The 19,245-nt window shown below is 40.7% G+C and overlaps 1 protein-coding gene and 1 long non-coding RNA gene across 4 annotated transcripts in view; one reads left to right on the top strand and one right to left on the bottom strand.

Annotated features, from left to right (window-relative positions):
• The window catches only part of BTBD1 (BTB domain containing 1), a 41,659-nt gene extending 23,121 nt beyond the window's left edge, over positions 1–18,538 (top strand). Inside the window, exons 4-8 of one of the 3 annotated variants that reach the window (XM_047846683.1) lie at positions 210–407; positions 7,753–7,945; positions 13,671–13,758; positions 16,068–16,214; positions 16,708–18,538. In XM_047846683.1, the coding sequence (XP_047702639.1) occupies positions 210–407; positions 7,753–7,945; positions 13,671–13,758; positions 16,068–16,214; positions 16,708–16,866 (785 nt within the window). In that variant the 3' untranslated portion in view covers positions 16,867–18,538. Of the gene's footprint in view, positions 1–209; positions 408–7,752; positions 7,946–8,057; positions 9,728–13,670; positions 13,759–16,067; positions 16,215–16,707 lie in introns of those variants that run through there. The other 2 variants (XR_007149620.1, XM_047846684.1) reach the window with 2 other exon arrangements.
• Positions 9,327–11,702, bottom strand: LOC125158972 (uncharacterized). Its single transcript, XR_007149621.1, has 2 exons — positions 10,786–11,702; positions 9,327–9,619 (listed from the first exon to the last, which is right to left on the bottom strand). It is a non-coding gene; the product is annotated as an uncharacterized LOC125158972 (long non-coding RNA).
• Positions 18,539–19,245: the final 707 nt, after the last annotated feature.

Below are 19,245 nucleotides of genomic sequence, written 5' to 3'. Positions count from 1 at the left end.
GCACCACACTTTATAGCACTGTTTTAAAGAAAACTTTGCTGTTTAATTGTTTTCATTCTTTAATATTTCTAAGTATAGGGGCTGTAGTTTTAAGTATCTAATCTCCTTTTTTAATTGAGATTTGAAAACTTAATGTAAGTCTGTTTGTTGGTGTTTTGTTAAAGATCAAAATATTCCTAATTTGATTTATTCTTGTATTTTCCCTGTAGACACACTCTGTGCCGTTCTGGAAAGAGACACACTTAGTATTAGAGAGAGTCGACTTTTTGGAGCCGTTGTACGATGGGCAGAAGCGGAATGTCAAAGACAACAATTGCCTGTGACTTTTGGAAACAAACAGAAAGTTCTAGGGAAAGCACTGTCCTTGATCCGGTTTCCACTGATGACCATTGAAGAGTTTGCAGCAGGTAGGGCTATAACTTGACCAAAATCTGTGTGAAACTATGCCAACAGGCAGTCAGCCAGCCTCCCTGTGCAAAAGAGGGAAAGAAGCTGGTACTTACTGAGCTCTAGTCACATGACACATGGAGGTGTGTGTAATTTCCTTTACTTCTGGTAGCCCTTCAAGATAACATTGTAAGTTAGTTATTTATTTTGATATGTGCACTAGGTTCTTCTTTTTTGGGTGGGGGCTGTAGTGTGCACAAGTGTTACGTTAGTCTCTGGGGTACAGGTGGTGATTCTGTTCTACGGGGCTGTATGCTCACCGCAAGTGTAGCAGCCCGTCACCACCTAAGACTACTATGGTGTCATGGACTATATTCCCTGTGCTGTTACTTTTTATTCCCATGATTTGTTCATCCCATAACTGACGGCCTGGGCCTCCAACTCTCCTTCAGCCGTTTACCCCATCCTCCCACCCCTTTCCCCCTGGTAACCATCAGTGTGTTCTCTGTAGTTTCTTGGTTTGCCTCTCTCTTCTCACCCTTATGATCATCTGTCTCCTAAATTCCACATATGAATGAAACGATATATTTATCTTTCTCTGACTGACGAACTTCACTTAGCATTATACTCTTTAGCTCCACCCATGTTATTGCAAATGGTAAGATTGCATTCATTTTTATGACTAATATTCCATTGTGTGTGTGTGTGTGTGTGTGTGTGTGTGTGTGTGTGTACATACATATGCACCACATCTTCTTCATCCATTCATCAATTGATGGACACTTGGGCTGTTTCCATAGCTTGGCTGTTGTAGGTAATGCTGCTATATACATATAGGGGTGCATGAATCCCTTTGAATTAGGGTCTTTGTATTCTTTGGGTAAATACCTAGTAGTGTGATTGCTGGATCGTAGGGTAGTTCTATTTTTAACTTTTTGAGGATCCTCCATACTGTTTTCCATAGTGGCCGCCCCAGTTTGCATTCCCATCAACAGTGCAAGAGGATTCCTTTTTCTCCACATTTTTGCCAACACCTGTTATTTCTTGTGTTGTTGATTTTAGCCATTCTGGTGATATCTTGTAGTTTTGATTTGCATCTCCCTGATGATGAGTGATGTTGGGCCTCTTGATGTGTCTCTTGGCCATCTCTGTGTCTTCTTTAGAGAAATGTCTGTTCATGTCTTCTGTATTTTAAACTTAATATAAAGGAAATCATATATACAGTATGTGCTCTTTTGTGTATGGCTTTTTCTTTTTTTAAAGTTTATCTTTAAAAGAGAGTGTGTAAGTGAGTGGGGGAGGGGCAGAGAGAGAGGGAGGGAGAGAGAATTCCAAGCAGGCTCTGTGCTGACTGATGTGGAGCTCCAGCTCACCCACTGTGAGATCATGAATTGAGCCGAAATCAAGAGTTGGATGCTTAACCGACTGAGCCACCCAGGCACCCCTGGCTTTTTTCTCTTAACGTTATGTCTGTTAGATTCATCCTTGAGGTAGTGTTTTCACTGTTGTATAATCTGTCATAGGAATGTGCCATGATTTATTTATGCATTTTACTGTTGTTGAACATTTGGGTTGTTTCTCTTTGGTGGCCATTAAGAACATTCTTGTACATGTCACTTAGGAGACATACGTAAACATTTCTGTTGCATGCCAAATCTTGCCATTTGCACCTACGTGGATGGAACTGGAGGGTATCATGCTAAGTGAAATTAGTCAGAAAAAGACAAATATCATATGACTGCACTCATATGAGGACTTTAAGAGACAAAATAGATGAACATATAAGGGAAGGGAAACAAAAATAATATATATAAAAACAGGGAGGGGGACAAAACAGAAGAGACTCATAAATATGGAGAACAAACTGAAGGTTACTGAAGGGGGTGTGGGAGGGGGGATGGGCTAAATGGGGAAGGGGCACTAAGGAATCTACTGAAATCATTATTTCACTATATGCTAACTAATTTGGATGTAAATTTTAAGAAATAAAAAATAAAATTAAAAAAAAAGTTAAGGTTAAAGTTCATTTTTTTCCCTATCAAGCCATATATTAAAAAACTATCTTTGCCTCACATACATTGCAGGGCCAACTTCGTTGTAAATCAGGTGACTTTGTGTGAATGAATCTGTTTCTGGAGTGTCTGTATGCTGTTCCACTGTTACATTTGTTTATTCTTGTACCAATCCTGCATAGTTTTAGTTCTATAGTTTTACACCAAATCTTGAAATCTGATAGTGAAAACTCCCCAGCTTTGTTCTTCTTCAAGATTATCTTGGCTATTTTTGGTCTTTTGCATTTTCATATTAATGTATTTTTTAAAGTTTATTTATTTTTTGAGAGAGAAGGAAAGAGAATCCCAGGCAGGCTCCACACTGGCAGCACAGAGCCTGCCTGACGCGGGGCTCAAACCCACACACCATGAGATCATGACTTGAGCTGAAACCAAGAATCGGATGCTTAACAGACTGAGCTACCCAGTTGCCCCACATATAAGTAAATTTTTTAATCACCTTGTCAATTTCTACCTCTCCCCTGCACCCCCCACCCCACAAATTATCATATTTTGATTGGAACTTAGATTGGTGTGGGGATAAATGACATTTTTGTCATATTGAGTCTTTCAATCCATCAACATTTAAGTCTTTTAAAATCTCTTTCAGTAATATTTTGAGTTTTCTGGTAGAGGTCTTGTATGCTTTTTGGGAGGTTTATTCTAACGTAGATACTTTTTTTTTTTTTAATTATTTTTTTTAATGTTTTTGAGAGAGAGAGACAGAGCACGAGTTGGGGGAGGGTCAGAGAGAGAGGGAGGCACAGAATTCGAAGCAGGCTCCAGGCTCCGAGCTGTCAGCACAGAGCCCGATGCGGGGCTCGAACCCACAAGCCATGACATCATGACCTGAGCTGAAGTCGGACGTTTAACCAGCTGAGCCACCCAGGCGCCCCTAGATATTTCTTTTTTTTTGTTTTGTTTTTACAGAGAGAGACAGAGCATGAGCAGGGGAGGGGCAGAGAGAGAGGGAGACGCAGAATCCGAAGCAGGCTCCAGGCTCTGAGCTGTCAGCACAGAGCCTGATGCGGAGCTCAAACTCATAGACTGTGAGACCGTGACCTGAGCTGAAGTTGGACGTTTAACCGACTGAGCCACCCAGGCACCCCTAGATATTTCATTTTTTAAATGCTATTGTAAATGATTGTCTTTAAAATTTCCATGTTATAATCAATTGTTCACTGATAGAAATACAGTTGATTTTTCTATATTGACCTTGTATCTAGTGAACTTGCTAAATTCACTGATTCTAATAATTTGTAGATCACTGTACATAGTCTATCTACATGTACAATCATGCCACTGCAAACAGTAATAATTCTTCTTCCTGTCTAATCCTTAGACATTTTATTTCTTTTTCCTGCTTTATTATGTGGTCTAGGACCTCTGGCATATTAGTGAATAGCAGTGCTGGTAGCAAACATCTCATCTCATTTCAGTGTTACACACAAAGCTTTACTATTTCCCTAGAGTAGGCTTGCTGTAAATGTTTTGTAGGTGCCTCGTATTGGATTAAGCAAGTTTCCCTCTGTTACTAGTCTGCTAAGAGTTTTATGATGAATTTTATCAAATACTTCTCTTCATCTTGTCATGATACAGTAGTTTTCCCCTTTATTTTCTCTTTCTTATTTGTAATTGGCCTTACTAAGCGGTTCATATATTGGGCAGCATCCCATCTCGCAAGTAGAGAGATGCTCCTTGCTTTATTTTCTTAACTTGGTGAACTAGACTGATTTTCCAAATTAAACCTATTTTGGATTTCTCATGTAAGGTAGACTTAGTTGTCACGCTTTATCCTATGTTACCAGATCCAATTTGCTAAATTTTAAAATATTTTTATGACTATTTCATGAGAGAAATTAGTCTATAATTTTCCTTTCTTGTAATTGTCAGATGTGGATTACCAAATTTATGCTGGTTTCATCCAAAACTTAACAAGTGCTTGGTTTTTTCAGTGTTGAAGAGATTGTGTAAGATTGGTGTTGTTTTTTTCCTTAAATGTTTAGGAAAATTTGCCAGTGAAGTTATCTGGATCCAGAGTTTACTTTATGGAACATTTTTGATAGATCTTTTTTTTTTTTTTTTTAATTTTTTAAAGTAATCTCTACATCCAACATGGGGCTCAAACTCACAACCCCAAGACCAAGAGTTGCACACTACTGAGTGAGCCAGGTGCCCCTGTGGAAGGTTTTTAATTAGAGATTCAATTTCTTAGATAGAGTAGCATAGCACTATTTCTTTTTGTAACCATTGCTTCTAGCCTTTTAATTTTTTTAACATGAATGTTATAATATCCTTTTATTATCTACATCTGTGGAGTCTAAATTGTGTCCCTATATTCATTTCTTTCCTTTTTTTTTTTTTTTTAAGTTTATTTATTTTAGAGCGAGCACAAGAGCAAGCGGCAGAGGGGCAGAGGGAGAGAGAGAATCCCAAGCAGGCTCCACACTGTCAGCCTGGAGCCCAAGTGGGCTCAAACTCAGGAACAGTGAGATCATGACCTGAGGCGAAAAAAGAGTTGGATGCTTAACAGACTGAGCCCTTACCCGCCCCTCCCATACTCATTTCTGATATTGGTATATTGTATCTTCTTTGATCAGCCTTGCCTAGTGGTTTATACATTTTATTAATTTTTTCTAAGAACCGACTTCTGGCTTTATTAATATTTTCTATTGTATGTATGTTTTCCATTCCATTAACTTCTGCTTTTTTATTATCTCCTTGATTTGATTTTAGTTTGCTAGGGAGTATTTTGTCAGTCTTTGTGGGGTTTTTTTCCTTTCTTTCTTTTTTTTATTGAATGTTTATTTTTATCTTTGAGAGAGAAAGATGGACAGAGTGCAAGCAAGGGAGGGGCAGAGAGAGAGAGACACAGAATCCAAGGCTGAGCTGTCAGCACAGAGCCCAGTGCAGGGCTCGAATCACGGACCGCGAGATCATGACCTGAGCCGACACCAGACGCTTACCGACTGGGCCACCCGGGTGCCCTTCACTTCACAAGTTTTGATATGTATTTTCATTATCATTCGATAAAAAATACTCTCTCGTTTTCATGGTGATTTTTCTTTATGACCCATGATATCCCAAATTTTCAAATATTTGGGGACTTCTCCCCCCAGCATTTTAAGACCCCTGAAATTTCTGTTAAATCTTTAGTTTCTTAGCAGTTTCTTTCTGCTTGGTTTCTTGGTCTCATAATTTTCCCTTGCTTATCATAGCTTAGGAATCAGCAAACACTTCCTGGAGAAATTGTGCAGAAAATGTTGGTCTTACCTCTCTTACCCCCTTTCTGCAGCATTGTTGTCTGGCTGCTTTGGTAGCTTTAAATTCCAGTGTTTGTCTCCTCAGTCCAGTGAGGATTACATGATTTCTAGGTTGCCTGTTTCTGTTTGGCATTTATGCCCTGTGAAGCAGATCAGCAAATATCCCAAGGGGAAGAAATAGTGACAAATATATGGCTTCATCTCAACACATTTCCCTTCTCAAACACTGACCGCCTCAGCTGTTGTCAACTTAAAAATAGCTATTTTATGTATTTCATCCATAGTTGTTCTGTGGTGTAGATGATTCCATCCTACAGACCACACTCCTTAGTATTTTTATGTAGTCAAATAATGTTTCTTTTGCTGTTAGGCATATTCTTTTCCCTACGTTACCTCTGTATTGTGCTTTTAAAAATGTTTTTATGAAGAATTCCCTTTATCTATTTTGCTGTTGAGTATGTTTGCTTTTTTTTTTTTTCCCTGTCTAGATTTGGAAATTAGAAATTCTGTGTTTATTTTTCCCCCCTCAGTTTTCTTAATTCTCCATTTCACAATAAAACAATACTTACTGCTCATCCCTATTGGAGATAAGAAGGTTACAGTGGTGTGTTATTCCTTTCAACCTTTGCAGACCACTCGGTGACTGGTCACACACACACACAACACATTACGGTGACACAACTGTGGTGGGCCTGGTTCTAGGTCATACTAGGTCGTATCTGATTACTTTCTTGCCGTAGGTATATGGCTCATATCTGAGAACAGTTTCCTGATCCGAAGACTTCTTTTTTCAACTAAGGAAGTGTTATTATAGTTTTGAATTATTACATCATCTTTTTATTTTAATTTTCTTTTTAATGTTTGTTTATTCTTGAGTGAGCGTGAGTGGGGGAGGGGCAGAGAGAGGGAGACACAGAATCCAAAACAGGCTCCAGGCTCCGAGCTGTCAGCGCAGAGCCCGACGCGGGGCTCAAACCCACGGCCACAAGATCATGACCCGAGCCCAAGTTGGATGTTTAACTGAGTGAGCCACCCAGGCGCCCCTGCGTCCTATTTCTTATTATTAGTTCTTCAGGAACACTTGTGACCTGTATGTGTGTCCCTGCTTTTTATCGTTTTTACTCACCTGGAACATTTTAATTCTTCTGTGTTATGTTAGTCCTCGTCATTCTGAGAAAGTCACATGGGTTCATCCCCATCTCTGTTGATATTAGCACTCCCAGTTCTGTTCTTTTTACTAAAATGCAGGTTTTAAGTTTTTAGTTGGTTTTTTGTTGTTGTTGTTGTTTTTCCCTTTTTTACACTCTTTCCTCATCCAGAGGCTGCAAATCACTGTTGGGGCCAGGTCTGGCAGGTTGATAGATTAATCTAATGTTTAAAATCAGGGGGTTTTACAGTACTGTCTGAATTTAGGATTTCTAAACCAAATTTCTAGTGTTGTGCAGTCTCTTATTTAGATTGCTTTTACCAGTCTTGTAAGGGATCTGGCATCTTTTTATTAGGAGTGGCATTTATTCCTGGATAAGTTTAAACTGAACGGGCTTTTTCAGAAGCAGTGAATGGGAACACTGTAACATACGTGACGAGCTGCTTGCACAGCTCATCCAGTCTTAGCTTCTGCCCTCTGCTTTCTGAACGCCGGAAGCAAGCACCATCCCATGTATTTCCCCCTCTAGGTGGGGTGTAGAGAGGTAGCGAGAGCTCTGGCTACCACGTGAGCATTGCCCGCGTAGGGAATGACTCTTCTTCCTGGTGAACAGGTGTCTGTGGAGCACAGAGGGGGTGGGTGGATAGAAAAAGCCAGAGATCCTTCTGCGATTTCAGGGTTTCATCGAAGCTTTGATTTATTTACTAGTGGTTTTCACACTTAGGACCTATTAGGTTAACTTCAAATGGATTCTGAAATCCTTACAATTAAATACATGCTCAAAATGTTCTGCCTCATTGTTACTTTACCTCTTCCGGATCTGAATTCACTTCGTTTGGAGTGTTACAAAGTTAGGGATTGAAATCCAGTCGCTTTTACTAAGGTCGGATTTTTATTTCTGCAGGTCCTGCCCAGTCCGGAATTTTGTCAGATCGCGAGGTGGTAAATCTCTTTCTCCATTTTACGGTCAATCCCAAGCCCCGAGTGGAATACGTCGACCGGCCAAGGTGCTGCCTGCGAGGAAAGGAGTGCTGTATCCGTAGGTTCCAGCAAGTGGAGAGCCGCTGGGGCTACAGCGGCACGAGCGACCGAATCAGGTGTCTGTCGCGTTGCAGGCGCGGGGGTGACGCGGGGCCGCACCTAGCATTTTTCTTTTGTCCTCATGTCGTGGGAGACAGTTGACCACGTTTTATTTTCTGCTTTGTTTAGTACATTTCTGAGTTACTACAGGAGTCCAGAGTCAGGAAGATACAGCAGTGTCCTCACTGCACTGGGAGTGAGGGGATCTCTCAGGAAACAAGTGAACTTCGAGAGGGCCGGGTGGGGTTTTCCACAGCACGGATTCCGTCTGGATCTCTACTGCTGGAGAGCAGGGTCTGCACCTTCATTAATCAAACACTTGCTTCTACTGTGTTTAATGTGAGCTTTTTGTTTGCAAAGATACTGCGCGGGAGATAGTTCTATGTACAGTTACAAAAGAGTGAAAAATCTAGAATCTTGAGACGTGTGTATATAATCCTGTTGAGGAATTTATCTTTGCCCTACCTTGCTTTCTTTAGGCTAAATGTCAAAATAGAATGTTTCAGTTTCCATAAAATATACCTTTTGGATTTTTACTTATTTATAATAGCACTTTAGTATAAAACTAGGAGCTAATAACAAGCTTGTTAAAAAACAACTCTGGGGGTGAGAACTCAGAAACGTTGGGTTAAAATGGAAATTTAAAATGCATTTGTGAACTATTTAATAATTACTCACAATGAGAATATCATATATGAAAATTTATGAGATGAGGCCAAAGTGTCACACAGAGAAACAGTAACAATGATCTACTTTTACTAAATAAACTAGAGTAGAAATAAATGATTTAAGCATTCAACTCAAGTAGCTAAAAAACGAATAGCCAAAAGAACAATAGAAAAGAGAAATAGATAAATCTCGTAATTAATGAATTAAAAATAGAATTAAGAAATCCATAAGTTGGTTCCTTAAAAAGATCAATAAAATAAATAAACTTCTGGCAGAGATAGTAAAGAAAGAAAACATACATTTGGAAATAATAATGGGAATATAATCATATACTAAGGCAGTTTTTATTTTAATTCTGAGTTTACTCTGTGCTAATAAATTGAACATCTTGATGGAATGGATCATTTTATAGGCAAATATAAATTATCAAAATTGACTGAAGAAGAAAGCCTGAATAGACCAGTTACCAATGGAAGGAATTAAAAGTTATCAAAGAACTGTCCCTTCACAAGGTGGTTTTTACAGGTGAGTTTTATCAAACCTTCAAGGAACAGGTCCTTGAGCATTAAAAGAAGAAAATACTTCTTGGTTCATTATCGAAAGAAGCATAACCCTTATACAGGAGTTTGATAAAACAAGGAAGTTTCTAGATCGATCTCATTTATAGAGAAGAACAACTTCTACGTAAGGTATCAGTGTCTTAAATCTAGCAATACCTCAGAAAAATAATAGCTGAGCAAACAGGGTTTATTTGAAGATTGAAAAAATGTATTAATATATATTCACCACAGCAGCAGATGAAAGAAGAAAAGCGATTTGATTGTTGCAGTAGATATCGGAAAGACTTGATAAAATTTCACCTTCGTTCCAGATGTAACTACTAATAGACTAGGTCTAGAAGATCTTGAACGCGATTCACTGTTGAAACCTCAGGATAGGGATGCTGGCCAGCACCGTTGTACTTCAGCAGCATTCTTAGAATTCTGGGTGACGTCGTCGTGAAGGATAAGGAAATTAGAACCCTGAATATTGGAAGGGAAGAAGTCTTTTTCAGAATTTGCAGATGACATTATCTACATTAGTACCACTTTTCCCTTTCTTATAATAAAACATTCTGTACTCCCTCTTTAGTAACCTGGTGAAGTTCATAGACTGTATACCTCACGCATTGTTTTTGGTCAACATGATGACCTAGCTCTAATGTAACGGAGCAGTAAACGTAACGGAGATGAAATAAAACCCGTCCTTCAGTACGTAGATGCTTGAGCAGGACACCAGGAGGCAGCCGGAAGCACCCGTGTGCGTGCCACACAGGCTGCCGGGGCAGGTGTGTTATGTTAATGTGTCAAAAAGCGTGAGCAGCGTTGCTGCCAATCGTGTCATTTTTTTAAAGGTTTCAAATAAAACAGTACGGTCAATCCTGTTTGTTTAGTTTCCAGATTTGCAGCTCGCCTGCTCACTAAAGCTTCTCTGTACTCCCAAATCAATACTTGCAGCGCTTCCTTATCACAGACCTGAGTTGCCCGGAGGTATGTTCCTGTTTGAGGTCGCACAGGTGACCCCCTCCTGAGGAAACGGAGACAGCAGGGGCAGCGCAGTGTAGAGCCAGACACTGGCCCCGGGGCCGTTTGGGCAGCTGACCCCTAACCCTGCACCTGTTGGGGGTGGCCTCAGGCGAGTCACTTAACACTTCTGAACTCCTGTTTTCTCTTTTGTAAAATAAGATGGAACCTCCGAGGATGAGTTGTTTGGGGGATTTAAGGTTACAACCCATGTGAGAGGGGGGGGTGTGGGTACGTGTGTACACATGTTCCCCGTAGGAGCAATGGTTTAGTATCTGTGGCAACTTTATAGAATATGATTACTACAAATAGTGAGAATTGACTGTATAATATTTCCTCTATTTATATGGTAGTAACATCTTGTAAAAGTCACTGAATATTAAAATTGCCATAAAAATTATTGGTTTGTGCTGAAACACTGTGCGATGCTGAAGACTCGGGGACCCTTGCTCTGCAAGGAAAACTGGGGGTTGAGTGTAATCCCTTAAGTCCTTCCTGTGCTCAGACTGAAGACACACACTGTCTGCAGGAGTAATCTTGCTTTATAACAATGCCGAAATCTGTAGTTTGTCAATAAAGTGGACTTAGGTGGAGCTCTTGTAGTTATAAACAAGTTTTTCACCTACATGAATTCCGACAGGACACTTGAAAATTGGCTGGGATTCTTTGTTTTCAGAGACCGTCCTGATCATTGCAGTAAATCTTGCTGCCACTGGAACCCCTGAGCCTTTGTGGGAAACAGAGCATGGTCTCCGTGGGGCTGGGACTCTTTTTGAGAACAGTTGATCCATCCCGATGACCTCAGGATCAGTAAAAATCTATTAGAACCAATAAAAGAGAATAGTGGCCATTTGTGAAATGTATATACAAATCCCAGTGATGGTCCTGTATGGCCTCAGAATTCAGTTACAGAGACGGATGGATGGTGGTGAGGGTTGTCTAGCGATGTGAATGTTCTCAGTGCCACTAAATTGCACACTTAAAAATGGTTAAGACGTTACATTTTGTTACATATTTTGCCACAACAAAAAGATACAATTTAAACATGTTTAGATTTTCAGTTAACAATATTAAGTAAAAAAAAAAGATCTCACTTACAATGGTGACAACATAAAGGAACAGGAATAGATTCCGTAGGAAGCAGACAGAACAGCACCTTCATGGAGAACCGGAGAACCTTGCCTGTAGCCATTGTCTTGCCAAGCTAAGTGCGTGGACTGCAGCTCCCTGCAGGAGTGACGTGCTCTTGGCAGGGAGCATTGGCTTGGCCCAGTTACTCTAAAATTAAGCTGGAAGAGTAAATTTTCTCTTTTTAAAAGAGCAGTATGGATCAAATGTAAGACTACTGTAAAGTTAAAGTAAGTTCGTGCCGTATGGAACACTCTACAGAGTCCAGGAAGCAGACTGACCTAAATGAGCATAGAATATGAGGGGAGAAACTTAGAAGATGAGGAAAGGATCAACCACTGGGAAAATACAGTTTGATTCCCTACTGATATCATCTGCCAATATTTGTATCCATTTATTTAATATTTAAAAAAAAAGAACACGTGACTGTCTGTGATGCAGAGGAGATAGGCCTCTCTCCACTTGGCAGGGGTCATAATACGACTACAGGTAATCCCAAGTTTTTGTGTCCACAGCCACCATGAAGTTAATAAGTAAATGACAAACAGGACACTTGCCATAATGGATAGTTACTGACAGAGCATAGCTATATAACGTGGTCTTTCAAATCCACATGAAAGAGACACTCAGCAGCAGAGAAAAATGGGGAAAGAACATGAGTATTTTATTAAAGAGAAAATCCAGTAGACGGTAAATATTCGAGCAAATGTTTTAACTCATTAATAATCCAAGAAAAAAGAATAGAATTTGTCAGTCATCAGTTTGTCAGTGGCACAAAGACCTAGAAATACTCACAGTTGCTGAGCATCAGATAGAAACGATCTTCGTTCCCTGTGGGGTGAACACTTCCACCGGAAAGCAGTTTGATAACGTTTATCTACAGCCTTAAGAACACGCCTTTCATTTTCCTCAGCAATTCGAAGAATTTGTTCTCAGGACATAATTAAGGCTCCGCAAAGTGATTTGGCTGCAAGATTGTTCCTCATGGCACTGTCACATAATAAAAACTGCAAATAACCTGGATTATCCAACAATGAGAAATCAGATCTAGTGGAGCAGTAGTAATCTTTTACCTTTTTAAATGAAAAAGAAGTATTTATACACATATATACAACTGAGATGATTTGTAAAGAACATGTTCATAGAAAACAAGTCTATTTTCCCATTGCTAAAAATAGAACTAAGTCTAAAAAGAGAAAGCACCAAAAGCTACATGGGACTTAGAGATGCTTTAAAATGTTCCTTATTTGATTAGCTGCATTTCTACTTTTTTTCCCCCCACGGAGAATATATTGCTTTTTTAAAATAAGGAAAAACTATATTATAAATGACATATTTAAAAAATGTTAAGGTGGTCTTCGCCCTGTGCTGGGAGTTTTAGCATAGCGGTGGGGGAGTGCGGGCCCTTTGGCCCGCCACACTTCTTGCCCCAGGCAAGTTAATTTCTCTAAACCTCAGTTGCCTCCACTGTAAAGACCGGGGGTACGAACAACACTGTGTTAGTCTATCCAGCCATTACAGTGATTCAAGGAAACAATTCACGTAAAAAGATGGCCGGGCAGCACCCAGCACAGGAAGTACTCGGCATGGCCGTAACAATGTTGATCATCGAAGTTGCTCCTGAACATGTGGAGGGTGACTGCTTGATGTGACGGATTACCTCTGATTACATCTTTCATGCTGTTTGTACTCTCGGTCAGTTTTCCTGCATTGGCAAAGTGGAGCAAGATGGGTCTGTTTCTTAACTCCTATGACCAAACTGTTCCTGCTGATTGTTCTAGTATGAACCCTCATTCTGATCCATCTGTGTAAGTGAGGGCCTGGCCCCAGCCCTGCACCACCAGTGTTCTGGTACAGCAGCTTCCCTCACAACTCTTACCCCAACCTGCGGTTGTTGGCTGACCCCTTTGTTTACTTGTTTATTATTCATGTCCTCCTTTGGGCTCTAAGTGCAGTGTGGTGCCCAGTATTTAACTCTGACAGGCCCCTAGTAAGTATTCATATAACTGGTAAGTTGTTACAGATTGGACTTGCTGGGCTCTGGGCCTTTGTATCATGAAGATGTGCAGACGTTTGGACTAAGACATCATTAAGATGGTCATTACAACAAAAGTGGGCATTTAGGTTGAATAATTTCCTTTGACTCTCAAAAATGTACAGTACAGAAAACAACTTCTACTTAAGTTCCCATTAAGTTAAAATCTTTTCTAGGAAGAGTTTTTTGGTAAGCAGATGACACTTCCAAGGATATCAAATTTATGACAGTTTTCCTTTTTATGAGCAAAATGTATTCCACGTAGCACTTAAAAATTTTATAGGCCTTCAGACTATGAATACTTAATGAATTATGTATATTATTTTATATTTGGCTTCATTCTCTCAGGTTCACAGTTAATAGAAGAATCTCTATAGTCGGATTTGGTTTGTATGGATCTATCCACGGACCCACGGATTATCAAGTGAATATACAGGTACCGTTCTTCCTCACTGTTTATCGTCTTGAAATACAACAAATGTAATTTTGTAGTAAGATCTCATTTTGACAAAGTCAAATTTCAATATAGTTATCAAAGGCATCAGAAGGCCTAGAGAGTTCTGTCTTACAACCGATGAAAAACAGTTTCAGAGAATCGGGACTCCTGGGGTCCTTCACAGAAGCATTAGCACACAAGGAGCCTCCCTTCTCCAGGAAACCCCTTCTGTCACTCCCTTCTGCTGCGCATTGACTGTCTAAAAACATCTGCAGGCTGTTTTTCCTGGCACTTTGAACTCTAGGGCTTGAAGCTGTCTAATTTTTCAAAACGACTGTGAACACCTTCTGATTTCCAGTTGTCTGACTATATACCCTGCCTTAGTCTTTAGATCTGTTCCACCTCAGCTCTTAATCGGGAAGAATGTTAAATACCTCTCTCATTCCCTTCACTAGACCAGTATTCTCCCACTATTTTGACAGTCCACCCCAGTTAGTAAAATTGTTTTTGAAACGTGTCTGTGCTGGACTTGTATTTACAAGCTGTACATATACAATACTGTGCTTCTGTAGTAAAACACAAAGGATAGAAAAGGAAGTAAACACTGTTTCAAACTTTTATCCGTAGAAAAACACTGCCTTCTCTAAAACGTTAACATTTTATTTATTTTAATGTTTTTATTTATTTTTGAGACAGAGAGAGACAGAGCATGAACGGGGAAGGGGCAGAGAGAGACACAGAATCGGAAGCAGGCTCCAGGCTCTGAGCTGTCAGTGCAGAGCCTGACACGGGGCTCGAACTCACAGACTGTGAGATCATGACCTGAGCTGAATGAAGTCAGACGCTCAACTGACTGAGCTACACAGGCGCCCCTAACATATTATTTTTAATAGCAAAAACCTTGGTGAACTTTGTGTTCAAATTTCACCATTAGCGGGGTGCCTGGGTGGCTCAGTCGGTTAAGTGTCCGACTTCGGCTTAGGTCATGATCTCACAGTGCCTGAGTTGAAGCCCCGCATCAGGCTCTGTGCTGACAGCTCAGGGGGGGAGAGAGAAAATCCCAGGCAGGCTCCGTGCCATAAGTGCCTGGTGCAGAGCTCGAACTCACAATCGTGAGATCATGACCTGAGCCACAACCAAGAGTTGGACACTTAACCGACTAAGCCCCCCAGGCGCCCCATTGCTGGAATTTTCTAATTTGATTTTTACAACAGCCTGAGGAAGAAGGCAAAGCAAGGTTTCCCCCAGAGTAAACAATAAAACTGCAGCTCAGAAGTGTAGCAGTTTGCCATGGATTAGATTTCCACAGCCAAATCCTGGGTCTCCCTACTTTATCCCAGGACACCATCGTGCTGTATTTTTTATTTAAGTTTTTTTATTGAACTGTGATATACATGTAGAAAAGTGCACATATTTGTACATGGTGCGTAAGGCTCGCTTCTCACAAGTGGAGTGCATTGTGTAGCCAGCAGCCGATCAAGGAACAGGCCGGTAGAGCGCCCCGGGAGCCCCCTTGTGGTCTTCTCCAGTCACTGTCCCTGCGGAGGTGATCTCTGCCCGGACCTGGCACAGCATTGATTGTTTTGGCCTATTTTACTGTTACTGTTTTTATCTAATGTATGTGAACAGACAGGTCTGTGAGCCTCTGCCTCTGCACGTGATGTTCCCTCGCATGGACCTCTGTACCTTTGTACCTTTGTAACCCGGTAGGCCCTGGCTGGAGCTCTTCCAACTCTCCCTCCTTCCTGGCAAAATAAAATTCTCATCTTCTGCATTGCTCTTTTACTGCCAGTTCTGCATGCAATGTCGCTGGACACGTGTCTAGTGACTGGAAGCTCCTTGAGGGCGTGACCCTCAGTGTCTGGCACAGATTCTGGAACTAAATTGAAAAAATGGGGTTTTCACATTTTTAATATCTACATGCCTGAATACTGCATTTCAGGTCATCTTAATTTCAGTAAATAACATTTAGACATAGGAAACGCTGTGGGAATTTCCTAGCAGCAAGACACAGGCTAGCAAGGAGGAGAGGCCTGTTTTCCTCAGGTATCTAAAATCCAGGTGTTCTAAAAACCAGTTCCCCGGGTTGGTGTCTCCTGGGCAAGCCCCTGTGTCCTGCAGCCGAGTCGAGGTTAGCTGGCATTCCACCCCACCCCCCACCCCGACCGCGTGTTCCAGCCGTCTCTGGTGGTTAGAGAGAAGTAGACAAGACTTACACTCTACTGTCCCTAAGGGCTCCGTGGGCTTTTCTGTGAAACTTTGCTTCAGTTGATTTCGCTTAAGTGTAACTTGTCTTTGAAAAATTACAGATCATTGAATATGAAAAAAAACAAACCCTGGGACAGAATGATACCGGATTCAGTTGTGATGGGACTGCTAACACATTCAGGGTCATGTTCAAAGAACCTATAGAGATCCTGCCCAATGTGTGCTACACAGCATGCGCCACACTCAAAGTAAGAGCCTTCCGGAATGTTCTCGATGGTGAACTGGTGGGTTTCCTCTCCCATGTTACAGAGAGTGTGTTCTCCATAGAAACGGAGAGTCACAGACAATAAAGCCTTCGGGAAGAAGGGAAAGAAGGAAGCTGGGAGCTGAAATATTCCACTGCTTGGAGAAAAGAAGCGCCTGTCAGCATGGCTCTGCTCTGACGTGGTTCCTTATAAGCAGTAGCCCTTTGCTTGAGTAGGAGATTGAATGTTTGACAGAAGATAAAATAATTATTTTCTTAAAACCACTTCCCTGTTCTCTAAAAGCGGAGTTCTACATTGTTTTTAATCATTAACTAGTTTTGTAGCAAAAATTCCATTTTTCATGAAGTGACATTGCATAAAATTTCATACAAGAACAGTAATGAAATACAATAGATCATTAACCTAATTAAAACACCACATTAAATCGAGTGCTTATTAAATGAAAATTACTAACGAACCTTTTGTTCTCATTTAGGGCCCAGATTCCCACTATGGCACAAAAGGATTGAAGAAAGTTGTGCATGAGGCACCTGCTGCTGGCAAGACTGTTTTTTTCTTCTTTAGTTCCCCGGGCAATAATAACGGCACTTCGATAGAAGATGGACAGATACCAGAAATCATATTTTATACATAATCCAGCATTCTGATACATCTTGGCTAAAGAGTACCATACAGTCTAGTCTCAAAGGCCTATAAAACTGGCCACAAAAAATAGTCTGAATGTCATGAATATTTATAATTGTGAGATAAGAAACATTTTGGTTTCTTAGAGGAGATGAACAATATTGATTTAAATCTCTGCATGGTTTAAAAGCAGATTTTCCTTTTTCTTATAACCTTAGGGAAAAAGAGAACTGGGTGTAACCTTAAAAAAGCTGTTTCAGCTTTATCTTGTATAATTTCATAGATGAGCTGACTCCTGGTCTTTCCACAGTTTTATAATTGAAAGATTCTTGTTTTAGACAGATGGTTGTGTTGTTGTTTTAACTGTTGTGAGGGTTAGATGAGATGGACTTCTAGGCTTATCTGTTTTGAAGATTACATGAGATGAGACGGGTCAGTGTTCCTACAGAATTCCTATTAATTCAAATAACTGATTTCAGAAAATTAAGAAAACTGACCTTATATTTGGAGTTTTGAAATATCTGGTTGTTAGCATTCATAATATTTCTAGAAGCAGGCCTAATAAATGCCCAAGAACATTTTCAATGCATTTACAAAAAAGGATATTTTATAATAGTATAGTCATGTGTTACATAGTACAGCTTTAAACTATAAATGGGAGTTGGTACAAATTCACAATAATGTGATATAAACAGAGGATCTAAAGGTATAGTCTAGGACTGGATTCTTTATCACTAAGGTGCACCACTGCACTTGTTGGTAGCTGTCCGGGGGATGGTCCTGAGGATGCCCGAGACTGAGATGGTGACTGGCTACACGGGCATCAGTTCCACATTGTGGCGATAATCTAACACAACAGGAAACTGAATAAAATACTAACCTTTCTGACAACTACTTTGAAATTTTAAAGATCTCCAGTAGCATCACTCCTGCTGAAAAGTGTACTTTCTGTCACCGACACAGTTCTACCCAGGAAGTAAGATATGTTTCATGTTTATACCTCCTTCATGTCACAGGTTATAGCCGTTTTGGGAGGGGATAGGAAGTATACCTGGCAGAATAACATTTATATACTTTTTTATAAAGCAAAATTTTTATATAAATAACATCTTTTTCCCTTGAAAACGATTATCTTGTTAAAAAAAAAAAAACCTATGTGTAATTAAGATCTATCACATAGTTTGGGAAGATGGTTAAAAAAATCACAATTCTTTAACAGCTTAAAAAGAATTTTTTCTAAATAATAGTAATTAGGACAAAAATTCATTTAAAATAGTACTTCATTTTATATTTTCAAGGAGGTAGTGATGTGTGTCGGTGGCAGAGGTCTCAAAATCGCTGAAGAAGGGAAATTTTTCTCTGGTAACATGATCATATGGACATAAACCTCAGTTAACTGGAATACCTATGGAATGTGTCGTTCTGGTTAATTACAGATTAACTGGCAGGCACGTTAACCAGCTGTAGTAACCATTATGGAAAGTACTTCCACCTTAAAGTGTGGAATAGGTAAGTAAGTTCATGGGTTTTGACATTAGAGGCATTTCAAGGGCTTTTCAAGTACGTTGCACTGAACAAGGATTGTAACTGAAGGTGCTACAGAACGTACAAGAACCGGAACTGTTTACGGATCTGGGACAGCCCCTGGAATTTTTAAAAAATAAATATTATCCTTGTATTTATTTTTTGGTCATTTGTCTTTTTCTTCCGAAAGTTGAGTGTAACCGCGTTCTGGAACAAGGTTTCTAGTTAATTGAGGTTTTTAACGTTATTTGTAAGGAATGGAGGTATTTATTGCAGCACAAAACATGAGCGCCTTGCTGCTGCCTTAAAGCAACGCGTCGGAACCGCAGCAATGACCGCTGTTGCCTCTGTGCTTCTTGGACCTTTTTTACTGGCCTCAGGGTTTTCTCCCCTGTTCTAATCTCGGGAGGGGGAGAAGGAAGACTTGTCGTGTGAGGACTGAGTCCCCACTGGGGAGTACCACTAGCAGCTACCAGAGTGATTCCCGTGTGCCAGACTCTGCGTTGAGTCCCTGCCACACGTTCTCACTTGTGTCTCGCGTCAGGCTGCGGTAAGTACTAACACCCACTTCACAGGCGGGGAAATGTCACGTTTAACAAGGTCGGTAAGGGGGGAGGCAGGATGAAAAGCCAGGTCTCTCGCTCCCGAATATCCGTGCCCTGACCCGCCGTGAGCCCGCTGTCCCACTGCCGTCTGGCATGTCAGCGGCAGGTCCCGCGCCTCGTCCACGGGCCACGCTGCAGCCCGCGGTCTTTCTCAAATACCACGGGTTGGACTGCGCCGGTCCTGCCTCTGCCCACTTCTCCAGTCTCGTCTCGCACATCCCACACCAGAATGTGATTTCCTCGCCTCTGACACGGTGGAA

This window comes from Prionailurus viverrinus, unplaced genomic scaffold, assembly GCF_022837055.1.
Source record: "Prionailurus viverrinus isolate Anna unplaced genomic scaffold, UM_Priviv_1.0 scaffold_40, whole genome shotgun sequence".
NCBI classification, from domain to species: domain Eukaryota; kingdom Metazoa; phylum Chordata; class Mammalia; order Carnivora; family Felidae; genus Prionailurus; species Prionailurus viverrinus.
This window is presented reverse-complemented; position numbering and strand designations above follow the sequence as displayed.